The sequence below is a fragment of the Gobio gobio genome (assembly GCF_949357685.1).
Source record: "Gobio gobio genome assembly, chromosome: 19".
Taxonomy (NCBI): domain Eukaryota; kingdom Metazoa; phylum Chordata; class Actinopteri; order Cypriniformes; family Gobionidae; genus Gobio; species Gobio gobio.
In genome coordinates this window covers 23,319,442-23,347,060 of record NC_137112.1, presented here as the reverse complement: position 1 = coordinate 23,347,060, position 27,619 = coordinate 23,319,442, and the positions used below count along the sequence as shown (strand labels likewise).

General features: G+C 38.8%; 1 protein-coding gene across 2 annotated transcripts; it reads right to left on the bottom strand.

Moving 5' to 3' along the window:
• Window positions 1-263: 263 nt before the first annotated feature.
• Window positions 264-26,614, bottom strand: tmem259 (transmembrane protein 259). Of its 2 annotated transcripts, none has more exons than XM_079845068.1 (11): window positions 25,611-26,614; window positions 23,590-23,886; window positions 20,864-21,026; window positions 13,205-13,315; window positions 10,437-10,559; window positions 10,252-10,352; window positions 9,245-9,302; window positions 9,063-9,146; window positions 8,754-8,886; window positions 6,062-6,161; window positions 264-2,645 (listed from the first exon to the last, which is right to left on the bottom strand). In XM_079845068.1, exons 1-11 carry the CDS (start codon window positions 25,830-25,832, stop codon window positions 1,953-1,955), a joined length of 2,085 nt encoding a protein of 694 aa, XP_079701194.1. In that variant the 5' UTR covers window positions 25,833-26,614; the 3' UTR covers window positions 264-1,952. The 2 variants fall into 2 exon arrangements, with proteins under 2 accessions (XP_079701194.1, XP_079701195.1); XM_079845069.1 differs by having other exon boundaries at window positions 20,918-21,026; window positions 25,611-26,597.
• Window positions 26,615-27,619: the final 1,005 nt, after the last annotated feature.

Genomic DNA, 27,619 nt, shown 5'->3' with positions numbered 1-27,619 from the left:
TCTCACCATGCTGTGGAAAAGGTCTAAATGGGGTTTGCTGCAGTAACAGTACATTTTTCAATACGCAATAACAATAAATATTTTATATATTTATTCTTAATATGTTAAATAGCTTGATTTTTATCATGATTTAAAAAAAAATCTAATTAATTAACTTTAATACCTCTGGGAGGTACAGGGAATTTGTTTAAAACAAGTAATCTGTACCCTATTCATGGAACAATCCTGAATGATAAACAATAACCACAAACAAAAGGTTCAAAATGGAAATTAATTTCATCTCTTTATGCAGTTTTTTAAACATTACAGTTAAATACATTTGAATGACATGGAATCGAGTTTCACAGAACTGAGTTTTTTTTCTCCTTCCAGTTTCTGTCTAGACATCCTACCCAATCTAAACACTACAATCATCCGCTTCCTCTGACAATGGCAAATAGGCACAGGAAAAATATATAATAATAACGAGGAACTGATCATAAAACCACAAATCACTCTTTCAGACCTGGAATCCTTTATGGATCTGAGCCTCACAAAATATTGCACAGTTTGAATAATAATAATAAAAAATAAAAAAATCCAGAGCCTGGAAGCCTGCCATATTGTTGCATAGCCTTTAAATGACCTTCCCCCATCCACAGTCCTGTCACAACACACAAGAGATTCCTTTATTTGTTCTCTTACTTTTAGTAAAGTTTTTACACATGGTCATGTAGATCAACAAACTTGTCCTGTCACTGGACAGCCACCGATCTTCCCAAGTCAAACACATGGAGAAACCTCTATAAAAGCAGAATATGAAAAGACAATGGAGTTCTGGATCAGTGAGTTTAGCTGAAGGGCCGCAATGCTGTGAATTTAACAGTCTGACATTCACTGCTTACGTATGATTCTAAGTAATATCTGTTAAAAGTAACGACATGTTCACTCTTGCTTCCGTTTTCATGGCCCATTACTTTTTTTCTCTTCTGGCTTTGAAGCCTCTGGTAAGGCTCTTGACCCCAATGTACTTCCCAAAGAAGGACATACACGGTTAATGTTCGGTTTTAGAAGCATAAGGCAATAATCTATACACCCTCGCTCTCAAAGCCAGACTTGACTTGAAAAAAACCCAAAGGCTCTGATGAGTTCGTGCAAAAGACAAACACGTCCGCCTAAACTAACCACAAGAACAAATGTCTCTCGATGAGGATTAGAAAACACAGAAATGACCCCATGACAGTTTTCAAAGAGGATCATGTGGAAGGAGGACTTATTCTGAGTATAAGGATTCTCTGTCGTCACCTGTCCACTTCTTTGACTGGCAGGCTCCATACATATGATAATACCATACCTGAAAGTCGTGAGCTAGATTTCAAATCACGTAAGGAACATTTTGGTGGCTTGCTGTAGTGAACGAAAGTAGTAGGGACCAAAACATCATTCTAAATGAATTTTCACTGCTGCAAGTAGGCAGAGTTAATGTTATCATTAGAGGAATGGAAAGAGAGCCAAAACAATTCTCGCACAAGATGTGCAAGTGTGATGTGTATTTGGATTTAAAGTAAGATTGCCGCTCATGCGGCCAGGTGATACCAGTAGCTCCATAATCCGGAGCCACAATACGTACCATAATTGAGCGATACATCACATTTCAAACTGAATACTCCCAATATTAAAAGCTCCAATCATCTAAAAGGGAGGGAGGGAGGGGGTGAAGTCTCTAAATGATCACACCCTCACACATGGCATCATTTTGACAATTCAATGCATATTTACTCTTAAGAATATGACTAGATGGCGGAAGTCTGCTTCTGCCCTCCATGTTCACTTCAGAGGTTTCCAGGATGTAATTACATAAAGCGCCATCACAGCTTCTCCTCTTGATGCCTTCTGGATTAATTTACAGTGAGGGGTGGCGACTGTAGAGCGTGGATTCATTTGTTCCGAATGGGGGTGACCGAGTGTGCAACTCAAGCCGGGGCGGAATGGGAGTCCGAGCTCTCGCTTTTGTTCTTTGCCTTGTCGTCCCAGTCTGTGGCACCCTTGCCCATTTCTGCTACTCTGCAGTCTGTGTGTGAGGTCATTGGGGAGGAAGTGGGATTCGTTTCAGATTCCATCTGCCCACCTCCACCACCAGGGGGCCCCAGACCCTGAGCGCAACCCCGGCCCTTCATGTCAACCGCAGGAGCGTTGGCTGCGCTAATGTTTCCATCTTGGTTCTCTCCTGCTGTGCTAAGACTGTGCAGCTCGGTTACACCTGCGCTGGATGACATTGGCTGCTGGATCCCTCCCGGCTCCAAAAGTGAGTCGCTCAGGTGTGTAATGGACAGAACGTCTGGGCCAATGGCGATCTCAGCCATCCAGTCGAGATCGGAACTGGATGGGTCGACGGGCAGACCGGGATTTACCACCAATCCGTTGAGGGTTTCAAGCTGAGGTTGGTCCTGAGCGGCTTGTCGGTCCTGGCCGTTAACGTTCGCATTAGCGGCTGCGTCAGCCTGGCCGGTGGGCGCAGCATTGCTAGTGTTGTTGTTAAGATTGTCTTGCAATGCAGTCTGGTTTCCTTGGCCCACCTGCTGGTTCTGAAGCAGCATCTCCTGGATCCGGATCTGTTGCAGGATGGCTGGCAGCTCATAGTGGTGGAAAAAATAGATCATCGAGTGCTGTGGAAGACGAAAACGAAAAAGCCCATGAGCTACAAACAAATCCATTCAACCCTCTACAATGCAAGTAAATCTTCACTCTGGGCGACTAAATAATATCTATCATTAGCCATTGGCTAATAAATGCTTAGATTTTACACGCCAGTGTGTGTTGGAGGCTAAGAATAAGTTTAGCATAAATATATTTTCACTCGCTGAACAGAATCGACACGCTACATGTAAACCAAATTCTTTGTTGTATTTTCCTGTAAAACAATTCAAAACAGTTCATTTGGAATTATTCAGCTTAAGAACAAGCAGAAGATATGCTGGTTTCTCCGTTAGTAGGCGGAACTAATGCGCAAACGGCAATCTCATTGGCTGGTGTGGTGCTCATCTATTACCTTCACTGTTTTGATTTCAGCAAATCAGTTCGAGCGAACACAGACAACATGATTAATATTCATGAACCCAGCTGCTCATCAATCCTTAGTGCATTGTATATTGTTATTAGAGTAGAATTAGTAGTAGTATTATTATCTTATTAATAATTAACTATTATCTATTAATTTTTTTTACAGAAACACTAAATGACCAACAATAGACCACCACCAGTCCTCAATTCAATTCAATTAATAATAATTATGTATATTTGAACACACAGACACAGAGTGGGGAGAGCAAGTATTTGATACACTGCCGATATTGCAGGTTTTCCTACTTACAAAGCATGTAGAGGTTTGTAATTTTTATCATAGGTACACTTCAACTGTGAGACAAAAATCACATTATATTTTTAATAAAATTACCTGTATAAAAGACACCTGTCCACACACTCAATCAAACAGACTCCAACCTCTCTACAATGGCCAAGACCAGAGAGCTGTGTAATGACATCAGGGATAAAATTGTAGACCTGCTAGAGGTCTTCACGGAGCCCCCGAGACCCGTCCCGGTCTGTTTAACATATGTGTGTAATCCCCAAGTCGATCTGGACTTGGAGAACACCTGCCCGTGATCAGAGTCAGTCAGCAATGCTTGTGTGTTTTTTGTAACTTGCAATTTGTAAAATTAGGATAAGAAAAGTGTGAGCCGGGAAATAAGGTTTAAAAAAAGAAAGAAAAAACACGAGTTCTTTCTTTCTTTCTTTCTCTCTCGCTCTCTACTCTCTACCTTCATGAGTGATGTGCGAAAAAAGCTAAAAAACAACGAATATAAAAGAAGTTAAACCCACGGGCACCTCTTGTGTCTGGGCATCCTTCATACATATTGTGGACAAACATGAGAGAGTAAGTGCTGTCAAGTGTATTACGTGTGACGCCGTCTTGTTTAATCTTAAAGTTTTGGTGAACAGACTCGGCTCACAGAGATGATAGCAAATAACTAATGCTGACGTCAGCAGCCACCGAACGAGCAATCATTATTATAGTTCAAAAAGGCAAACAGTCAAAGTTATTATGCAAGTTAACAGTGAAATGCAAATCTGCAAAATACGCATTTGTCATCCGTCACCGTGACATAAAGTGGACTTTTAAAGCTGAAATTATGAGTGAATTAAGCATGTTTGGAATAACGAGAGAGGAAATAACATGGATTTTACTTTTTGGCAAGGATGTAATGCATCACAATCAAGAAACGTTAGGCTACAAGGAAAGGAGATGACGGCTATAGGTAAAACAAAAAGTTATATTTTTCGCAACTTGTTTATTGACTTGTTAATATCAGTTTATTGTGGAATATGTCACAATCGGGTCCAGTCGGGTCTGTGCCTTCCCGCCGGGTTCGGTTCCAGCTTTTAAATAATAGACGGGTTGGTTCCGGGTACTACATTTTTGGCATTTCTCGGATCTGCAGGGGTTCGGGTCCAGTTTTTGAAATAATAGACGGGTCCGGGTCGGTTCCGTTTAGCACATTGCGGGTCTCTTCGGGTTCGGGTACGAATTTTTGGACACGTGAAGACCTCTAAGACCTGCACAAGGCTGGGATGGGCCACAGGACAATAGGCAAGCAGCTTGGTGAGAAGGCAACAACTGTTGGCGCAATTATTAGAAAATGGGAGAAGTTCAAGATGACGGTCAATCTCCTTCGGTCTGGGGCACCATCTCACCTCGTGGGGCATCAATGATCATGAGGAAGGTGAGGATCAGCCCAGAACTACACGGCAGGACCTGGTCAATGACTTGAAGAGAGCTGGGACCACAGTCTCAAAGAAAACCATTAGTAACACACAACGCCGTCATGGATTAAAATCCTGCCGCGCACACAAGGTCCCCCTGCTCAAGCCTGCGCATGTCCAGGCCCGTCTGAAGTTTGCCAATGACCATCTGGATGATCTAGAGGAGGAATGGGAGAAGGTCATGTGGTCTGATGAGACAAAAATAGAGCTTTTTGGTCTAAACTCCACTCGCCGTGTTTGGAGGAAGAAGGAGGATGAGTACAACCCCAAGAACACCATCCCAACTGTGAAGCATGGAAGTGGAAACATCATTCTTAGGGGATGCTTTTCTGCAAAGAGGACCGGACAACTGCACCGTATTTAGGGGAGGATGGATGGGGCCATGTATCGTGAGATCTTGGCCAACAACCTCCTTCCCTCAGTAAGAGCATTGAAGATGGGTCGTGGCTGGGTCTTCCAGCATGACAACGACCCAAAACACAGAGCCAGGGCAACTAAGGAGTGGCTCCGTAAGAAGCATCTTAAGGTCCTGGAGTGGCCTAGCCAGTCTCTAGACCTGAACCCAATAGAAAATCTTTGGAGGGAGCTGAAAGTCCGTATTGTCCAGCGACAGCCCCGAAACCTGAAGGATCTGGAGAAGGTCTGTATGGAGGAGTGGGCCAAAATCCCTGCTGCAGTGTGTGCAAACCTGGTCAAGAACTACAGGAAACGTATGATCTCTGTAACTGCAAACAAAGGTTTCTGTACCAAATATTAAGTTCTGCTTTTCTGATGGATCAAATACTTATGTCATGCAATAAAATGCAAATGAATTACTTAAAAATCATACAATGTGATTTTCTGGATTTTTGTTTTAGATTCTTTCACTCACAGTTGAAGTGTACCTATGATACAAATTACAGTACTTGTTCTCCCCAATGTATATTTAAGAAATATTTATATAATTTATATTATATATACATATTTTATATATAAAAATAAAATAATGTATTATATACATGCGTGCGTGTGTATTTATATACACATAATTATACACAGTACACACACACATTATGTAAACACTAACTTTTATTTTGGATGCGGTTAATTGCGATTAATCGATTTGACAGCACTAATATAATTAAAACAGTATATCAGTCTGGCGAGTACACTAAAAAAATGTACTAGCCAATGGCGATTATGTTTCCAAAGTGTATGTAGAGGGTTGTCATTCAAATCCACAGATTTCCCAATTACATAAAAAAAATCTGAAATAAGATACCTGAATGAAGAGCCAGGAAGTGACCAGAGCCAAGCTGCTGTATTGGCCGTTGAAGCGGTAATGATACGCATAGAAGGCAAAGTGATACAGATAAAAAAATCTGAAAAACAACACAAGAGATACTTTAGATGAGGTTTTTAAATGTTTAGCTTAAATGTGCGATATGAATAATAGTGCTCAGAAACCTCTGTTTATCCTCTATCCTCTGTTTATCCTCTAACCTCTATCCGCTTGATAAGTTAACAACATGATACTTCAAGCATAAAGCATTTGGTCCCACTCTCTTTGACTCTTCTATGACTACTGGACAAGGATTTTAAAAAATCATTCTTATTTAGACTGATTTGCCAAAGAACCATTCAGATAATTTTGTGAAACAAAAAAACCTAACTTGGCCTACTTATCAGCTGCATACCTATGATGCTGTCTTGGTACGCAGCTCACCAAGTTTTGAAACAGAGATAATATACACCACTTCAGTTCAATTTTTAATAAGCTGATCCGAGTAGAGCCAAACTACAGTCGCCGTTTCCAATAAACAACAAGCAACAGACCAAAAAAGATCTTCATTTCCAATGGATAGTAGTACGGTAGCTTTGTGGAGCATGGAGCGTACATGAATGTTGGAGATGGTGGAAAGGCGGCTTAATTTCCAAATATCTGTGTTTTCTAGGGCCCTATGATTTCTGTGATGCTGAAAATGCAGACAGAATCGCATAATCCAGTCACAAAAATGAAATTTACTGTATAACATGAAATGGAATTGACAAATTTTGGATGAATAAATAAGTAAGGCTGTAAACTTAATTAAATGGTGATTTGGACTTCCTGCGTAATGATCAAGGAACTTTGTGCCGTACCACCATGGGTGCGGTGGCGCAATGATATTACACAGCGCCTGAAAATAGGCTAACTTCCGTCAACATAACCAACGTGACAACCTGCTTGCACAGAGAGCGTGCTGGGGACTATTTTCAGGCGCTGCGTAATATCATTGCGCCGCTGCAACCATGGTATGACAGCAAAGTTCCTTGATCATTACGCAGGAATGAGAGTATAGTTCCTAGCCATATCGGTCTAGAAAATCGCAACTTTTCATTTTCCGTCGGTCTTAGTACACGATGTAACTATACACATAACAACATGTAAATAGGAAAATGTTGGCGTTATTTTGTCACTTATTGAGCAGTAGACTAGATGGAGTCGTTTACCTCCAGTCTTTGTGCTAATTTTTCTAAAATTTTCAACTAAATATCGAAATAAATCAAATTATTAAACTAAATTAACCATATAAACTAAATTACTGATCTAAAGCCCACACTGTCACTGTATGATAATTGAAATGAACTGATGACATTACCGTTTTCTCCAGAATGGCTAGACGGCTGAATAAAATTATGCTGCATTATTTTTCTGTTTAACACTGTAAAGCTGCTTTGAAACAATCTGCATTGTTAAAAGCGCTATATAAATAAAGTTGACTTGACTTGACCAAGCTAGGGTAGCAGTGGGTGTGTCAGAAAGAGTTATGGCACGCACGGATATGAGAATGGTTTGTATGGATATATCTAACTCTGGGGGATACGGTGAATAAGCTAAAGTCCCAAAAGGTTGGCGTGTTCCTTTAATAATGTGGAATAACCTTTTAAAGTAGGTTTTCCATTTACCCAAGAAAACCTGGCAAACTATTTAACAAACCTGTCTGAGATGGATACCAGTTATATAAAAAGATATGAGAAATAAAACAAACACTTTTAAAAACTAAAATCTGAATGTGTATTGTTCTGAAATCCTAACAATATATTACTTGCATAATATGGAATGTATATTGCTATTATGCAGTAGAATGTACCTAATGTAAGTAATTATAATAATAATACAATTCTTAAAACTTTAAGGAATAAAATCACACCATTTTCCTTCCATGTCTTAATTTTAACAGTAAACCATTGTTGTGCAGCATTTTGTTTGCCAAATAGGTATTTCATTTGATTACATAAATTTATTTAATCTTTTTTTTTTATTTGTTATGCCTTAATTTGACAAAAAAACCTCATTTGTATTAAATCATAAATCCAAAAATAAAATAAAACAGCACAAAAAAAACCTAAACATTTCATAGGGCCCTATTATTGTAAAAAAAAAAAAAAAAAAAAAAAAAAAACCTTTTAAGTGGAATTCAATTCAATTGATTAGACATGCTTTTTGATTATTAAAATTGAATTAAACCATTAAAACTGGGGGAAAAAAGTAAAGAGGAAAAAATAAAACTGAACTTCATAGGGCCCTACAATTGTTTTTGTTTAACTTTTAATAAATTGTTAAAGTTATGATTTCAATTAAACATGCATTTGATTACATTTAATTCAACCATTAAATTGGAGTCCAGAAAAAAAACAAAAAAAACAACAACAACATACATTTGACAAAAGTAAAATGAAATTTGAGTAATTTAAGTCTGCATGAAACTAATCAAGCTGTAAAACTTCTGTAAAAACTTTCCTTAGCTCTAACAGTAGAGAATGGTGCTGGCATTGCCAAGGTTCGATTCCCAGGGAATGCATGAACTGATAAAATGTATATCTTCCATTCAATACAAGTCGCTGCCAAATGCATGTAAATGCTAAATGAATGTAAAACTGCAAAATAGTCTGAGCCATTGGCATTTACCTGTGCTGATGCGGTAACATACCTAAGCCAGTGGCGCTTGCTTGTATTGGTGTGACAGCAGATGGCATCATATTGGTCCGCCAACCAAACAATGAGGATGATGTAGAAGGCAGTGGTTGTGTCATTGAAAAACTCTGACATGATGGCCTCCATCCCTGCAGACAGGATCAAAAAGAGGCATTTGCATTCAACAACATTCATAAAATGTTTTAATAAGAAATTGTCATTCGATATGGAGTCAATAAATCAACAGATCAGGCATCAAGTTGATAGAATACACAAACAGATATGGGAACATATTTCCAAAACCCCAGCAGTGATCTCTACCTACCCACAAGAGCCAGGATGACAGTGAGAAGAGGGGCAGCTGGGAAGGCAATGGTCATATTCATCTCCAACATCTGGAGAAGGTCCACTGAGACAGAGGAAATTTTTAAAATGTTGGCTTTTTACAGAGTTATGAACTTGATCTTGGAATATGATCATAGATCTGAGAGGCTGATGGAAGCCTACCTATAAATACAAAAATCTGGTGGTGTGAGTACCGCAGCAGCATGGAAACGGACAGAGTCTGAAAGAGAGAAAAAATACTTTTTCCATTTGATTCAGTGTCGCATTACAATTTTTAAAACTCATCTCTCCATGGTCCAAGTGACTCAAAAGAGTAGTTAACCCAAAATGGAAATGGACTTTCCTATTTGGAAAAATATCACTTTAATATTATGAAAGTGAATCAAGCTCCAAAAAAATACAAAATAATAAACCCCTTAAAAACATTTCATGTTGAATATTGTCCATGTGACTTGTGCAACACATGCTGAGTTTTCTGAAGTTATATGATCATGTGAGTTTAATGAAAAAGACTAACATTTTGGTTATTTACTGCAAGTTTGTGAATGAATCATACTTTCACAACTGTTAAAAGGTTAGATCACCCAAAATTGAAAATGATCCCATAATTTACGCACCCTCAAGCCATCCTAGGTGTATAAGACTTTCTTCTTTCAGCCAAACACAAAAAAAGAGTTATATAAAAAAATATATATAACTCCCATTATAAAGCTTGGAAGAGCCAGGATATTTTTTTAAAACAACTCCATGTTTGGCTGAAAGAAAAAATTCATATACACATAGGATTGCTTAACGGCTTTTATGGGATAAATGTACATTTTTTCAGTGAACTAACACTTTAACACCTCGCTGGTGGGGAAGATTACTAGTAAATTACTTCTAATTCAGTCAGTTTCTAACCTAAAGCAATCAAATAACAAAATATTCAGAATATAGCACATGGGCCACTTTTTAGCATATTTTCGTGAACATTCATTGTAATTGCAAGGGGAAAAAAGTAACTGCTAAAATTTCACCTAATTTTCTACTTACAAAAAGTCATGGGAATTAATCAATTGTGGAACAATTACCTAAATGCTCAACCTGAACTAATGTGATGACATCACACCTACAATCCAATCATTAACAGGCACTCTGTAGGGCAGAGGCAGTAGAGTAAAAGTACTCACAAAGATAACCATGATTACAAAGGCTGCCAGGTAGGAGGTACGAGCCATCCACATACTGACAAAACGGTAGTGTTCTCCAGAGACCACGTTTCTCAAGAACCCTAAAAACAAGCAAATCACATTCTCATGTCATAGTTATGCCACTATCAAAATAAAACTGTTTTTGAGAGAGAACTTCTATTTACCTTTGTTTTCCTCATTCTCTGCTAAAGCCTTCACACTGGACATCAGGATATCGTCATAACCCAGGCATTCGTCCAAGAGGAAGCGACTGAAACCATCTCCAAAGCACTGATCCTTCATGGGGTCTGCAGATAGACAGCGAGAGATTCTGGTTAACACACAGCAGTACTAACTGATACTTTATGCGTTTATTATTTATTGATTTTAAAAGGTATGGAATACAGGGGTTGGACAATTAAACAAACACCTGGCAATATAGTGTTAAAGGAATAGTTCACACTAAAATACAAATTATGTCATCATTTACTCTCTCTCAACTTGTTCTAAACCTGTATGGGTTTCTTTCCTCTGCTGAACAAAAAATATTTTTTAAAGAATGTCTGTAACCAGACAGTTGATGGTCCCTATTGATTTCCATAGTAGGAATAAAATACAATAAAAAAGTAAACGGGGGACCATCAACTGTTTGGTTCCCGACATTTTTTAAAATATCTTCCTTTGTGTTCAGCAGAAGAAAGAAACCCATACAGGTTTTTAACAAGTTGAGGGAGAGTAAATGATGACAGATTTTTCATTTTAGGGTGAACTATTCCTTTAAGCCAGCAGCCTGGTGGCCAATCTTCACTTATTTACATTCCATCAGTAAGTGCAGGGTTTGAAGGTTGAATGGAAGAAGCAGAGCAATAGCACAGCTGTACACAAAATATTGCAACATAATGGGAGACATAATTATTGGTGCGAGTCTTGCTGGCTCATCTGTGACTAGGATAGCTTTATGGTGTATCGAAAGCTATGGTATCCAGGGTAATGTTGGCTTGGCACATAACATGGGGTTTACGGTGTGGAGAAGCCCCAAAGAGGTTTAAAGGGTTAGTTCACCCAAAAATTAAAATTCTGTCATTAATTACTCACCCTCATGTCGTTCCAAACCCATAAGACCTTCATTCATTTTCGGAACACAAATTAAGATATTTTTGATGGAATCCGAGAGCTCTCTGACCCCTCCGTAGACAGCTATTTAATTAACACTTTCAAGGTCCAAGAAAGGTAAAAAAAAAACTATTTTAGGGAGTTTGTCATTGTACTGTTTTGTTGCTATGTTTTTCATTAAGAATAATAGCTAATGAACCCACAATTCAAGCAACCCGCCCCTGAATTGGCAAACCGAAAGTAAACGGCGCACGGCTGCATGCGTTCAGCCGCTCAGCGCACAAGCACAGCAATAAGGGAAACGGTGAGGGAAAAATTTTTCACCGTCACATCCCTAACGTGTAAAAAGGATAATACATTTTGATTCTATTATTCTATTTTCCACAATGTCAAACGAACGCAGTTTAACCCAAAATGCAAGCTCAGACATGGATTCTGCCATATAAGCTTGTGCAGTTGTGCGCTCTGCTGCAGGGAACACTAAGAAGAAGCAAATATATTTATTAAGTATTACGAAGCTATTAAAGATGGCTTGGCTATAAGATAATTGAAAAAAAGTTTTGTATTTTATAGTGTTAAATACAAAATACATAGTTTTATATGCAAGCGCGGAATGAGAGCCGTTTTGAGCGGGATGCCAGGTGTTCACGGAAAAAAAACAACAACGAATATCCAAATCACAAATTTGAAAATCGAATACCAACCCATCGAAAGAATATTAGAATATTCTGGTCCAGCCCTACTGTCTATGGAGGGATCAGAGAGCTCTCAGATTTCAACAAAAATATCTTAATTTGATGAACGAAGGTCTTACGGGTAAGTAATTAATGACAGAATTTTCATTTTTGGGTGAACTAATCCTTTAACACCTGGACTGTTGCTGCCCAGAGTGAAGCACAGGGGTGGATCAGTGATGGTTTGGGCTGCAATGGGCTGAGCAAGTCAGAAAATGTTTTCCTCCACCAGCATCACAGTGACATGGTAACAGTTCTGAAAGAGGAATGGCTCAAAATCCCTGTGGCCACTGTGAAGCACTTGTATGTCATTCCCAAGATGAACTGATGCTGTATTGGCCGCAAAAGGAGGCCCTACACATACTAATAAATTATTTTGGTCTAAAACCAGGTGTTTCAGTCTCATTGTCTTTATGTTTGTCTTATTAGCCAAGTTCACCAAAAAATTTAATTGTAATGGTATTTTTTTTTTACTCTCTCTCATATCATTCAAAACTTGACATGACATTTCCATGAAACATAAAAGTGAGATTCTGAAGAATATCCTGCAACCCTTTTCATTATGAAATGAGCACTGGGGGTGTTAAAGGGATAGTCAAATAAAAAAATTACAATGTGGTCATAATTTCCTTACCCTCATGTTGTTCCAAGCCTGTATGGCTTACTTTCTAATGCGGAACACAAAGGAAGAATGCTCAATTCCCATTGACTTCCACTGTATTTTTTGTCCACACAATGGAAGTCAATTGAAACCGAAACAGTTTGGTTACCAACATTCTTCAAAATATCTTCTTTTATGTTCCGCAAAAGAAAGTAAGTCATATAAGTTTGGAACATGAGGGTGAGTAACTGATGACAGATATTTCATTTTTGGGTGGACCATCCCTTGAAAGTGACAGGGAAAAAAAGGCCATACAACTTCAATTTGGATCTGTTCATTAAACAAAGCAAAGTCATAAGTGAGTGAAACAGCATGAAGGTCAGTAAACAATTACAATTCAATTTTTTGGGTGAACATTCCTAAGAATATACTATTTTGTGGGAAAAGAGCATTGTGGGTTTGGGCAGGTTTTCTGTTGATGTCCTGGAGTGGGTGATGTACTCACCCAGGGTCACCACCATAACAGGGATGTTGAGTCGCTGCCGTGTGGCCTGGGACAGCCGAAGGAAACCATATTCCAGAGAATATTCGACAATATACTCTTCTTGGGGCCACACTGCACAAAAACAAACACTGATAAATGCTGACAACATTTCACTGAATTCAGAAATTCTACCATTAATCTAAAAATCTGTCACTTCATACCAATGGTAGAATGTTATAAAGTTTCTATATTAAAATAAAAATACACTGATTTATTATATTGTCATCAATCTTTTGTGGTTATAAAAAATAATTTAATAGGTCAAATAAAAATGCTTGTTAAATGTCCTTTTTTTAAAAATCTACCTTTTATTTTAACTTCCTTCCTTTTCGGGCTTTAATTTGAAGGTCTATCATCCTTGCAAATAGTGCTGGGTGATAAAATGATTACGATAATTAAAACGCAACAATTTTCCTTGATAAAATAAACAAAAGTTCAGCTCAGCTCAAATGGCAGCGAAGCGTGAGCTTTCTAGAGCAAATGCGTTTACTCACTGATCAGTCTTGGTCACAGTGCTGTTCAGTAGTTGCGTGAGATCACGTGAGAAGCACATGAATTCAGCACAGAACATAAACGTCTTGGTAATTTAAACAGTTTAAAACCAGATGAAACGGCGCTGACATTCTCAACAGCACTGACAAACACCAGAAACGCTGTGCCATGAACGATACAGTTCAAGACATTGACATCTACAAATCAGTCATTTACCATGGATTTACTGTAGTAACACTAACTGCACCACAGTATTGTTTCAGAATTGTGGGGTTTTCATATTGAATTTTACTATATTATTAGAAATGTATTAAATGAGTAACAGAATATAATTACAGCATTTTTTTGTTATTTGGCTACAGCATTTGTATTTATATTAAATGTATTTAGGCTAATGTTTTTCATAACAAATACCATATAGTTACATTTTACCATGGTAGTGAGGTGTGTGGTTTTACCTATGGTTATGATCTAAATGTATGGTACTATGGATAACCAATGGTTTTAAACTACCGTATTTTCCGGACTATAAGTCGCTCCGGAGTACAAGTTGCATCAGTCAAAAAATACGTCATGAAGAGGAAAAAAAACATATAAGTCCTACTGGACTATAAGTCGCATAGAGAGGCCGTTACATTGCATGAAGCGGTAACACCAAGAAGGCCCGCCGGCAAGGTCATCTATATTCATCTCCTTGGCAACTACCAGGGTGTGGAGACATAACTGCACTGTTGACAAGCCTCTCCAGGCAGAGCGTTGTTCAAGCACCCATCTGTGGACTCATTCATCCAGCTCTGGCCATCTTGCTTTCAGTCCGCGATTAGCTTTCATTTTTTTTTTCTTCACTACAGTTAAAGTAACCTCTGCTTTTCGCCAGTCCCTCACAAGTTTCTCACTCACTCCAAACTTTCTTTCTGCTGCTCGATTACCGTTTTCGGCTGCATATTTTACTACCTGCAGTTTGTAATCTGCAGAATAGGATTTTCTTTTTGGGGCATTTTGTTTGTGTTCAGTCTCTCAGTTGTCTTTAAGTTAATATTTCAGTAAACAGTTTTTCAGTTTTCTGTTAATTTTTACAGGGGTAGGCTAGAGGAGCAGCATAGAGCGCCCTCTCGTGGCTGTAGACGTAAATGTTTTCTCTTGTCAGTCAGTATGAATTAATTTTGATATACAAGTCGCACCTGACTATAAGTCACAGGACCAGCCAAACTATGAAAAACAGTGTGACTTATAGTCTGGAAAATACACTCTTTATTGTCAGAACATGACAAACACTTGAACCGGTGAACATTAAAAAAAATCTGAGGTAGAATATTCAAAACATTTATAATGATTATAGATTTTTCAACATCAAAATATGCATTAGTAAACTGAACTAAATGCTTTTCAGTCTTTTTTCCTTAACAAAATAAGTATCTTAATAGAAAAGTTTATTTCTTAGTTTCTGCATGTCCTAACAGGTGGTATGGTTTCAAATTCTGAAACAGGTTTGTCTTGTCTGACTTTGATGGTACGTATCAATATTCATAATTAGATGTTAAGCACATTTGATAGTAGTTTGAGTTGACTGTAGCAGTAGCTTGAGTTGGGCTGCATAAGTACATTTATTTTCATTAATAAAAATGTTAACATCTGTAAAAATTGTAACAACCTAATTTTTATAGGGCAACATTTAAATATTCTGACTATTTGAGTTGGGACTCTACTTTTATTAAAATTAACCACAATTAACTGTCTGATTTCTACGACTTTCACTCAGGAGGAAAAATCTGCCTTTATAGGGATAGTTCACCCAAAATTTAAATTAGCCCATAATTTACTCACCCTCAAGTCATCCTAGGTGTATATGACATTCTTCTTTCAGACAAATAAAATCGGAGTTATATTACAAAAGTCCAGGCTAATCCAAGCATTAGCATTGGATTCATAGTTGCTCTGCTTTTTAAGTCCATAAAAAGTGCATCTGCCCATCAAATAACATGCTCCACGCGGCTCTGGGGTGTTAATAAAGGCCTTCTGAAGCGAATCGATGCGTTTGTGTAAGAAAAATATCCATATTTAAAACTTTATCAAGTAAACTTTCGGCCGACAGCCTTCCCTGTTCAATATATGGAAAAATTGTTGAAAGTTCCCCTGCCGATCGAAAGACTAACGCGACCAGGTACGCGCATCATGACGTCACGTACGCATCTTGAGTTTCACTTTCAACATTCAACACTTTTCCACGGAAGACAGTGAGCCGAAAGTTTACTTGATAAAGTTTTAAATATGAATATTTTTCTTACACAAATGCATCGATTCGCTTCAGAAGGCCTTTATTAACACCCCAGAGCCGCGTGGAGCACGTTATTGGACGGACAGATGCACTTTTTATGGACTTCAAAAACAGAGCAACTATGAATCAAATTCTAATGCTTGGATTAGCCTGGACTTTTGTAATAATACTCAGATTTTATTCGTCTGAAAGAAGAATGTGATTTACACCTAGGATGACTTGGGGGTGAGTAAATGATGGGCTAATTTTCATTTTTGGGTGAACTATCCCTTTAAACTTGAAAGAAATAAACATTTTACATTTATTGTGATAATTATCGATATTGACTGATATGAACAATTTTATCATGATAATTTTTTAGCCATATCGCCCAGCCCTACTTGCAAATTATACCTTGCTCATCTTACACATTTAAAATAATTAATTTAATAATTTAAATCTAGAAATTCAAAAGGAAACCGTTAGACTGGGTAAACCCAGCCTGATCTGCCGGCGATTTGATTTCGCCCTGTAGCTCAGTCTGGAAACCTGTACATTAATTTCTACTGCTTCTGTTACACTTTTGCGGGAACCAATCACAGACTGGCTTATCCACCTGGCGCGCTATTGGCAGGGTTTAATACGATGACGGATAGAGAAGTGATGGGTCGTTGCCCGTTGATCACGCCTCTTGTGGTCTCATTGGTTGAAGAACTATCCAATTGCATACAATTTCATTTGAAATTATGCTAGTTGATCACGCCTCTTGTGCAGTAGAAAATACAGAGCAGACTCCCCAGACCTAGCCTGGGAAAACCCAGACAACTTCCGGCAAATTTAGATTTGCTCTGCAATAGGCTTGCTACGATAGTCGGTGTTGCCGGTGTTACAGGTGTCCAGACTCAACACCGGTTACATCACTTGCCCACCGTGGCACCGGCCACCGTCCACCGTCTTTTTGATTTTTTTATAGTAATAAAATAATTTAGTTCAGTTAGAGAACAGACAATACAAATAAAAACTGAACGTATCTGCTTAATAAAGCAGGATCCGACCGTGAGTCTCGGCAGCGGCAGGAGTCATTCATCAGATTTAAGAGTGAGGAGCTGACTGAGATGATCGCGGAAGATTTGGTTTCAAAGCGAAACGTAAAAGCGCCTATTTAAGGGAGTTTGTCATTTGTTTTGTTGTTGTGTTCTTCATTAAAAATAATAGACTAATGAACCCATAATTCAAGCAACCCGCAGCCGACTTGCCGCTAATTCAAAACCGAAAGTTAAATGTGCACGGCCGCACAGAGAGCGCATTGTTTACTTTCGCCTGGCTCCGCAGTGCGAGCCTCCGCTACGCTGACTGCGCGCATTTATTTTTGCCGCGCGCACCCTCGCGCTCGTGCGGGCGTGCCGAGTATAAACGAGGCTTTACGGACGAACTGTTATTCATTCATGGCGTGCATCTCAATCATAGACTGATCAATGCTTGATCAGTGCCCTGACTACTGAACTAGGGAACTGATTGAGACGCACCCATGGCCTCACAGAGCGCGCACTTACAGACGAGCTGTCATTCACGGTTTGTGAATACGCAACACTGGCGCGTTTTCAGTTCAGAGCGGTCGTGTGCATGTTACTTTCGGTTAGATAGAATTAGTGATTTAAAAGCCTCCGCCGGTGATACCGGTATTACCGGTGTTGTCACACATCAATTAACCGGTGGGAAAATTTCCTCACCGTCACATCCCTACTCTGCAAGTAGTCTGGCAAAGAGCCCATTCAAACCCATTTCTAATCCCTAGAAATCGCGGCACCAATTAGAAACGTTGGGGCGGGCTTTACACGATGATGACAGCGCAGCTATCGTGTCTGTTTTAAGCGATTTAAACTTTTCCTTTTTGTTAAAACCCGAGCAAAGAACAACACTCGAAGCCTTCATATCTAAAAAAAGATGTTATCGCTGTCTTACCAACTGGATTCGGGAAAAGTCTGATACCAGCTTGGCCCTTTGGTGGCTAAACGAATGAGTCTTAGCGAGAGCCCTCTGGTAGTGTTAATGTTTTACAAAATATAGTTTTAAGTCCTTTTCAGGCGAGAATGTAGTTGTTTAAAGATCAAATCTGTGGTTTATTTATAAAGAGAGCGCCTTTTTTAAAATTTGATCTGCCGTTTTCGGAGTTGTGAGCTCCAGTGGTTCAGCGGCACTCAATCGCTCAACCCCACCGAGAGGCGCCTTTCCTCGGCCAGTCCTTCTGCCGCGGGCTCTGATGTCTCTGTAGTGGTTAAACATAAGATATGATTTGTCTCGTCTTGTGTAGATCTAACGGCTGATCTTTGCTCTCATTAATCTATAATTTGTTCCCAGACAGATCGTTTTGTCTGAGGGCAAAGTGAAGTTTCATAACTTTATATTTTTAAGCTATTAAACTTTACCGTTGTAGTCTCCTAGCGCTGACTTTGACTGAATTACTTTATTTATTGTATAGCTTCTTATATCTTTTACTTACTTTTATAATTGCTATTGATGATCACATAAACTTACATTTAAAGCTACACTGTGTAACTTTTTTAGTCTATTCTTAGCTAAAAACACTTAGTACTTTCAAAAATATATGTGCTCATTAATGTATATTTACTTCTTTCAAGTAATAAAGTATTCTCGTAAGTTTATAATATGCCATTGAAAATACATAAGGTAATGGGATCTAACGGTGGTCGCCATGTTGCCCCTCCATCTTGAAAGTACATTAGCCAAAGAGGGACATACCCGTAAATTCAAGCTTCGCCTTTCGCGTTTTAACCGGTTTTACTGTGCGCGTCAACTTGTTCAGACTTGTCTGGTGCATGTGCAGAGTTTTCATCTCAGCAGCTCCAGTAACAGAGTTATACGAAGTTTTCCTGGCTTGTTTATTCCTCAAAAGTCTGTTTTTCCTTGTGTGGTATTTCTGTGCGTTAATAACTCCGTAAGTAATAATAGTTATTGTCATTGTGGATGTGTTTCAGAGTGTGTCATCGCGTAATTCAGTTGATGTCACCTCAGAAGTATTTTTGTGTCAACATACAATAGCGTAATGCTCACCTATTTGAATAATCATTCAGTTATTAACAATGTTTATTCGTTTATAGAAAATATTTGCTTATAATGTATGTTGATGGAAATATGTATCAGGTCTGATCGGCATATTAACACTTGTTATACAGAGCTAAACCTGCGCACACACTTTTGTAACCGGACACCGCTTGTTAGCAGCGGCAGCTCCGCTCCTTTTAATGCAGCTGCATTTAGCGCCTATATATGGTACAATAAGCTCTGGTTTACGGTTACATTATACAAATGTAACTTATACGTATAGTTATACAGTTCTTAACTGTGTATATTCTGTCATGTCATTATCATGTATATTTACCATCCTAATTTGTTCTCTCACAGAAACCACATTTATGTACATATCCATGCAAACCTGTTTATGCCTTGCAATTGGATGACTGAATAAACATTACTATCATCAAAGTTCACTCTGGATTAGCTGCAGTTCTTTCTAGCCGAATAATTAGGCCAGTTGAGTTCCAACCATCCCACTGCGCACAGAATATCCCACAGGCACCGTGTCGAATGTGGACGAGGTCGAACTGGAAGCCATATTAATCTTGGACTAAATCGGCCACCGTAGGAGTTAAAACGAAATCGGAATTGAACAGAACAGAAACTAAAATTCACTGGATGGTCATATACCAGTTCACCACTAGATGGGGGAAAATATCACACAGTGTAGCTTTAACAAAAAGAGACTGGGTTGTGTTTTATGTCATATTTAATTTATTACAGTGATAATCATAGCCTATATTATGCCTATATTATGTGTGTGTTTTTTTTAATGTAAACGAAAAGAGGCTGGGTTTTTTTATATTTCGTTTTGTTATAAACATGCATTGAAGATAATATGCATTGCCTGCACTACATATACAAATATATACTGAGTGATACTGTAAGCATTGTAGGCGGACTAGTGTCCTCCCGTCCTCGGGAGTTCGTTCTCCGGAGTCAAACTTGGTAAGTCACGGACGCAAGTCAGAAGTTTGCATACGAAATATGTCATAAAACACCACTACCTCATTTCATAAAAAATTAAAATCTTTAACATAATAGCCACACGAATGTGGTTCAGGCAACAAATAGCTAGGCCTACATTGATTATCTTATATATCTATAATAAAACGAAGTATACAACACCCTGCCTCTTTTCGTTTACATTTAAAAAAATAATATATTAAATATTAATGTGTGGTTTAGGTAAGGTGACCAGATTTCTGAAATGGAAACCGGGGACATTTCCTATTTGAGAACACAAGTACAGACAAGAACGCACTTGTTTCTCCGTCGCTCTGCATACGTCATCTCCCTCATCGCTCTGATTGGTTTTAGGTCTATCCAATTGCGCCTAGAGGCATTTGAGCGACGCCCGTTGGTGACGCCCCTTTGGAAATGATTTGTCTATGAAGCTTTGCCAGATCATAACTCAGTTACTACTGAGAATGGTCTGGTTTTAAGCAGGCTACCCGAGACCAATGTTCAATCTTAAATTGAGCTTGGTCTGGTGATAGTCAGACAAGGAAACAGTGTGAATCTGGATCTAAACTGTAACAAATTACAGTATTAGGGACACTCATATATTATATATTACTACAGTCCATGGTGTGTGACGCAGCACATGTGGCCTTAGAAAAGGATAAGGTAATTAAGGAATGTGGGAACAGAAAGGAAATCTGACCAGGGAAAGCGAGGAGGGCTGCACTGGATGAAGGGAGGAGAGGGAATGAATTCACACAGGAGGAAGAGAAGGACCAGATGGCTACGAGGTGGGGCGTATTTGAGATGTTTACCTGCTCGAGTTAGCATCTCAATCTCGGAGACAGTCTCCCTCAGCGGCTGCATACCTTTAGAGGGGGCCTGGCTGAAGGACAGATCCTGGGATTCATTCAGGCTGGAGCCAGGAACACCGCCGCTCATCGACGGATTCAACCGCGGCTCGATGTCCAGCTCAAACTGCACGAGAGAGAGAGAACAAGAGAGAGAGAGCGTGCTGTCAAAGATCTGGAAAAGGGTGGCCTTTTTAAAGGAATGATTCACAAAAAAAAAAATACTATTCTATCATTACTGACCATCAAGACATTCAGGACCAGACTGAAATTGTGTAGTTAACACACACACACACACACACACACATATACAATTTATATACAGGGCTCAAATTTCGGTGAGGGATTAAAGGCATTGCGCATAATTTTAATAATTCCCGCATGTCTCGCGCTTATAATCTGGGAAATTCCAGCAAACAATCATTCACTTTATCATGTAGGCTTTATGAGTAAATTAATCCACACAGATAAGATCAAATCAGTCATTTTAAAACTTTCTGTGAGATGCGATTTCACAAACGGTGTGAGTGATTCAGTGGTGCTGCGTCTTCTCACTCTCTCTCAAAATGGGTTGCACAAGCAAGTGTCAAGGCGGCAATACCAGACTCTCGCATTTCGGGAGTCGGGACAGTTGACGGAATTGTCACTTGCACAATCAGGCCAGTGTTGCATCTTCACTAAAGTTTATTATTTGTCTTTTAAAGGGTTAGTTCACCCAAAAATGAAAATTAGGCCATGATTTACTCACCCTCAAGCCTTCCTAGGTGTATATGACATTCTTCTTTCAGACGAACACACAACAGCTATTTTAAAAAATGTCCTGGCTCTTCCAAGCTTAATAATGGCAGTGAATGTTGCTCTGTTTTTGAAGTCCATAAAAGTGCACAGTTTTCTTTGGAAGTGCACATCGCATGCTCCATTGATAAATTAACAAGCTTATATGCATGTGCACTTGCGCGCCGATAGCAACAACACAGACATTTGAAGCAGAACTGACCGCCTGCTTCCAACACATGACCGTGAACCTTTATCGTCGGAACCGCTATATCTTTCAGCATTAGACGATCTGCAAATCTGAACTTGAACTGAGTTGAACTGGGCCTTGTTTATAAAACAATCATCGCCGAAATGCAGGGAACAAACAAAAACACTTGTGCAACTCCTGCTCCGAAAAAAAAAAAAAGTCCATCCACTGTTCCCTTAACGCCAGGTTCTTTGGGAAGCTGAACGGGGTTGTCTTGCCCTGACAACCAAAAACACACTTCTTTGGTGACATTGTTGATTTTGTGAAGTCCTGTGACCTGTTCAGCGAGCAAAAGCGTGTAGATGGGCGTGCTTTTGGTCTCTCGCTCTGGTTGACGTGTGCACGCGCCCCTTCCAGGAGAAGTGCCCGTACAAGGAAATTCTGCCCTTGTTGATGTCACGTAGGCCCATACTCGAAAAAACTTTCCAAAACTTGTGAGAAACCGGAAGGAGTATTTTTACCACAGAAATACTCCATCAAATGTCCAACTTATTTTTTGAAACTTTGGCCATGTTTAGCATGAGAATCCAAGTCTTTAACAGTGTAAAAAACTCTAAATGCATGAAATAGCATTATACTCCCCCTTTAACATTTTCAAGGCCCAGAAAGGTAGTAAAGACATTGTTAAAATCGTCTACGTGACTCCAGTGTTTCAACCTTAATTTTATGAAGTGACAAGAATACTTTGTGCAAAAAAAAAATATATATATATATATATATATATTTTATTCAACAATTTCTTCTAGCCTGTGTCAGACTCTTACGCTGTGGACGTAGTGTAAACTGTGCAGCGCTTCCTAGTTCTGCGGCAGAACGACTCATGTGTATGTGTCATGGTGCTCATGTGAACAGCGTCAGCCAATGGCAAGCTGGCATTCTGGAAGCGCTGCACTGTCAAGTTTATAAATGACCAACTTCTAAAAACAAATATATGCTAGTTGTCTTTATAATGAAATACTCACTTATATGATATAAGTGAGCATTATATGTAGCGTTGGAGCCACTGCTGTGACGCTGTACAAACGCTTCCAGTGTGAATACTCTCACGCAGCTGCAGTCATGATGTAGTTACGCTGACATGAAACTCACTCACTGCTCACATTTGCAGTGTGAAATGGCCATAAGAGTCTGACACAGACTACACGAAATTGTAGGATAAGGTCGTTATTTTTGTTTGTTTTTTTGTGCACAAAAAGTATTCTCGTCACTTCATAAAATTAAGGTTGAACCACTGGAGCCACATGGACGATTTTAACAATGTTGTTGCTACCTTTCTGGGCCTTGAAAGTGTTAATTAAATAGCTGTCTATGGAGGGGCCTGAGAGCTCTCAGATTTCATCAAAAATATCTTAATTTCTGTTATGAAGATGAACGAAGCTCTCACGTGTTTGGAATGAAATGGTGAGTAATTGATGACAGAATTTGCATTTTTGGGTGAACTAACCCTTTAACATAAATATTGAATTAAATTAGAAAATGTTATTTCATTGTTGAGCATATACTGCATGCTATATTCTATTATTTTCACATGAATTAACTATTTTATAGTATAGAAAAGAGCTGCAAGGCTCTTCCTCTCTGTGTTTTATAGAAAACCTAAATTAGTTTGGAACAATGAGAATGATCACTCAATCCTTGTTTTCCTGCTACTGTGTAATAAACTCACCCGTACTGTGCTGTTGTCAAACATCTCCATGGTCATCTCTTCCTCCTCTTCAGGGTCTGCCGGCACCATTGGCTGTCTGGTTTCACTTCCATCCTCCTCCGATTCCTTCACAAGGCCCTGTATTCCCTCCGTCTCGTAGAACTGAAGAAAGATGGGTGCACGGCTGGAGTTGCGCTGGATCTCCACGCGCAGGATGCCATCGCGGGGCCATTTCTCCCGCACATGCTCCAGGCAGTTGATTGGAGAGCGTGAGAAGGCAATGTGGATGTAGGCCAGGATGAAGAGCATAAACAATGCCTGAAAATCAAATGACAAAATTCAAATCAATAAAAACAAAAATATGCTCACACAAACCAAAGTTTAGGCAACAAAAAATGCATTAAACATGGCACTTCCATAACATGGATGGCATACGATATAAAAAATAAAAAAAAACTTTTTTAATTCACAAGTCAAAGTTCTGATTAGGCTAGAACTTCAGTTAAACTGAAATTTAGATCATTTAAATAATTTCATCATAGATATGTCTCATGCTAAGGGCAAAATTTGCCTAATTGTGGCTGCAAGTTTACAGCAATAGTGGGTTAGCTCAGATCCAGAATCTACCAACTGCTTTGTCAATAGATAATGCGCATTTACGGTTCCCAAATATTTCAGTACATTTTGAGTAAACATGGCATACATAAATATACTGCAGTTAAAAAAAATTGATCGGTAAGATTTGTAATGTTTGATGATCAGATAGAAAGCTTTCATTTGAAATGAGTTGCTCTACCGTTCAGACTTATTAATCATAAAATATCTGTCTGTTTTAAGATTAACGGCTTTGGCTGATAAAATGGCTTGGCCAACTAACCTCGTTGTGGCACCTTGTGTCAGTTCCAAAGTCTGATGACAGCCTTGTCAATGGATATTAAACATTTTGTGAAGCTAAAACTATTTTTACATTTTATTTATATGCATTTATTACACTATTTGGAAAGTTTGGGGTCACACATTTTTAAAGTATTTTTTTTAAAGAAATTACTAGTTTTATTCAGCAAGGATGCATTACACACATGTTATAAATTTAAAAAAAAATTAAAAAGCATTTCTTTTGAACTTTCTATTTAATTATAAATATTAATCAGCACAACTGTTTCAACATTGATAAGAATAAATGTTTCTTGAGCACCATATAGGCTTTTTAGAATGATTTCTGAAGGATCACAAAGACTGGAGTAATGGCTGCTGAAAATTCATCTTTGACATCACAGGAATACATTACATTTTAAAATATATTCAGTTATTTTAAATTTCAATAATAATTCACAATATATTTGTTTTGTAATAGTATTTTACAATATTACTGTTTTACTGTATGAAATCCACTGTTTATGCAGTGTAAACAGTGCAGTTTCCTAGTTCTACAGCCAAACGACTCGTGTGGATACTTCGTGGTGTTAATTTAATAGCTTGATTTCATCAAAAAATATCTTAATTTGTGTTCCAAAGATGAACGAAGGTCTTACGGATTTAGAACGACATTAGGGTGAGTAATTACCCATCCCTTTAATACGCCATATTATGAAAGTAAAATGGGTTATTTCCAAATAATACAGGAAACAAGAACGAAAAGGTAAAGGTGGGCTGTCCCTGTGAAATCATTTCAGAGATTATGTTTATAATAATAACTACATTTGATGAAAAATGACTAAGTTTGTTATAACGTCCATGGATGATTCAGTGCAGAAACATGCATTTGGAAATTAAAGAGTGTCCATTTTGATTAAATGCCGACTTCAAAGAACATTGCACATAGGAATGATATATGTAGTTGCCAGGTAAGACCTAAAGTCATGGGCTAGTTTCCAAATATGATGCAGATGACCAGCATCCACCCTGATGTTTAGTGAGCTTGGCTCTGCATCCTAACAGGTGAGAAGTTCTGAGAACAGATAAGCATTCAAAAAAACATCAACCTGAGTGTGTTTAGGCCTCCTGGAAATGATCCAAAACACATTAAAAATGTCAAATCTCACCTTTAACAAGACCAAGAACTCGAATATTCGTCTGAAGGATGGTGGGAAGAGTCTGGCATATGTGACTGCCATCTTAAAGAACAAGGCGTGGAAGAGTCTGTCTCTCACGTTGATCAGTGGGTTCTGATTCATCGCCGGGTTTCGGATCCGGTTCGGCCCACCGTTATTGTTGTTGTTCAGTGGGACGTTGTTGTTGTTCAGATTGCCCTGGTTGTCGGACATGGTGGTCGTTGTTCAGTAACTTGATAAGGAGAAAGACCAACTGAGGTCAGGCAGACAGCAATTTGCGCAGATCCAGTTGAGCAGGCCAGCCACACAACATCAGCACACACTGATGATGGTCCTGGATCACCAAAACTGGACTGGCACTCAGATATCACCACACAACTCCCCAAAAGATTGAGACTTTTTAATGATGTTGGTGGGCAAGGCTGCTTCTACTCCTACAATGTCATCATAACCTAACGATCTAACAAACTACTAAAGCTTCAGAGCCTTTACACACATGCAGATCATGTAGCTTATATACCATGAAGAACAAAGAGCATGTCAGGCTGTTAAAATGTGTTTTATGATCAATTTGTCCTAAAATTGTCTCAGGCCTCCTGCATCCACTGTCACCCGAACCAAAGTAGCTAAACTTGCTAACTCACACCAGCCAAATTAATCATATTTACTCGGGTTTGGGGGTGAAGTTTGCACCAGACTGTGTAGCTGAGTGTAAAAGCCGAGAAAAGTGGAATGTCACACACAGCACGTCTGCTAATAGTGGTAAGCTAACAAATTAGCCAAGCTTGCTCTGAAGAGCCCGTATGTTCGGTTTACTTTTTAACAAACACCTCCATATATAACGCTGACACTCTTCGGTTAAAAAAGGCCTCAGATACTTGATGATATCCCACCAGAACTATCCGATGGTAGCAACGGCAACCTGTCTTACAGACCATCTGTTTACACAACCATTTTCTGGAGCGGAGCGGACTTGGGAGCAGCAGCCAAGAAGCTTCTAATGAGGGAAGCGTTGACACTCTGGTCTCGCTTCCGCGTTTAGTCACGCGACATCGAGTCATGTGATTTTTGAAGACGTAAAAAATCATTTAATATGTACAAATAACTTATTATTATATATACGTTTTGGTAATTTGTATAAATATTATATTTCAGTTTGTTTCAGTACAAAGGTTATATAGCGCATGATTCAAGTAGCCTACTGAATATTTACTCTAGTTTGGCAGAAAATAAGTTACTTTTAACATATTAACTGACCTTTAAAGTCATCATGAAACAGAAGCTGCGATAGTCTTTTCTTCTCTTTTGTGGCGTATAGTGAAACGGCTTCTTGAACAAGAAAAAAATATAGGACGGGACATGATTTTGACAATTATCTTGATGGACAAAACATTGATCACAGAGCTTGTTTTTAGCGATAATCCAAAAGCCTATGGGCCAAGGGAGACAGTCGGCGTTTCTCAATGTCAAGGAAGGATCCTCGGAAGCCAGAATTCCGAGGATGCTACGTCATCGACATCCGTCGAAGGACTGTTCCAATGTCGAGGATCCTCGGAATTTCAACCAAGGTCTGAGTCCTTCGTTCAAAAAATATGCCATATACAGGAAAGGATGCATACGAGTAGCCTTCGCGGTCTTCACGCTCTCAAATCACCCACAATCCTATGCGCGCAGCTTTGCTATCTTGTTAAAAAAATACAAAATATCGGACGTTGGCGGAGTCGGAGCGTTAACGGGGCAATATGCTTTCAAGTTTAAGTATTTACGTTACCAAACATTTCTTATAACTGTAGTAAATATAAGTAAAGTTTAACGTTTAAATGCCAGTACAAATTACTACCATATTGATATTATACAAATTACGTTATTGATGGCTAACGGACCTTTTCACTGACGTAATGACGCAATGACGTGCACTTGCTAGCCTGTTCCATTTATGTGTTCTCTGAATGCTAAAGAGGAGCCTCGCCTAGCCTCTGAAGGAAGTGACTTGGAAGGAC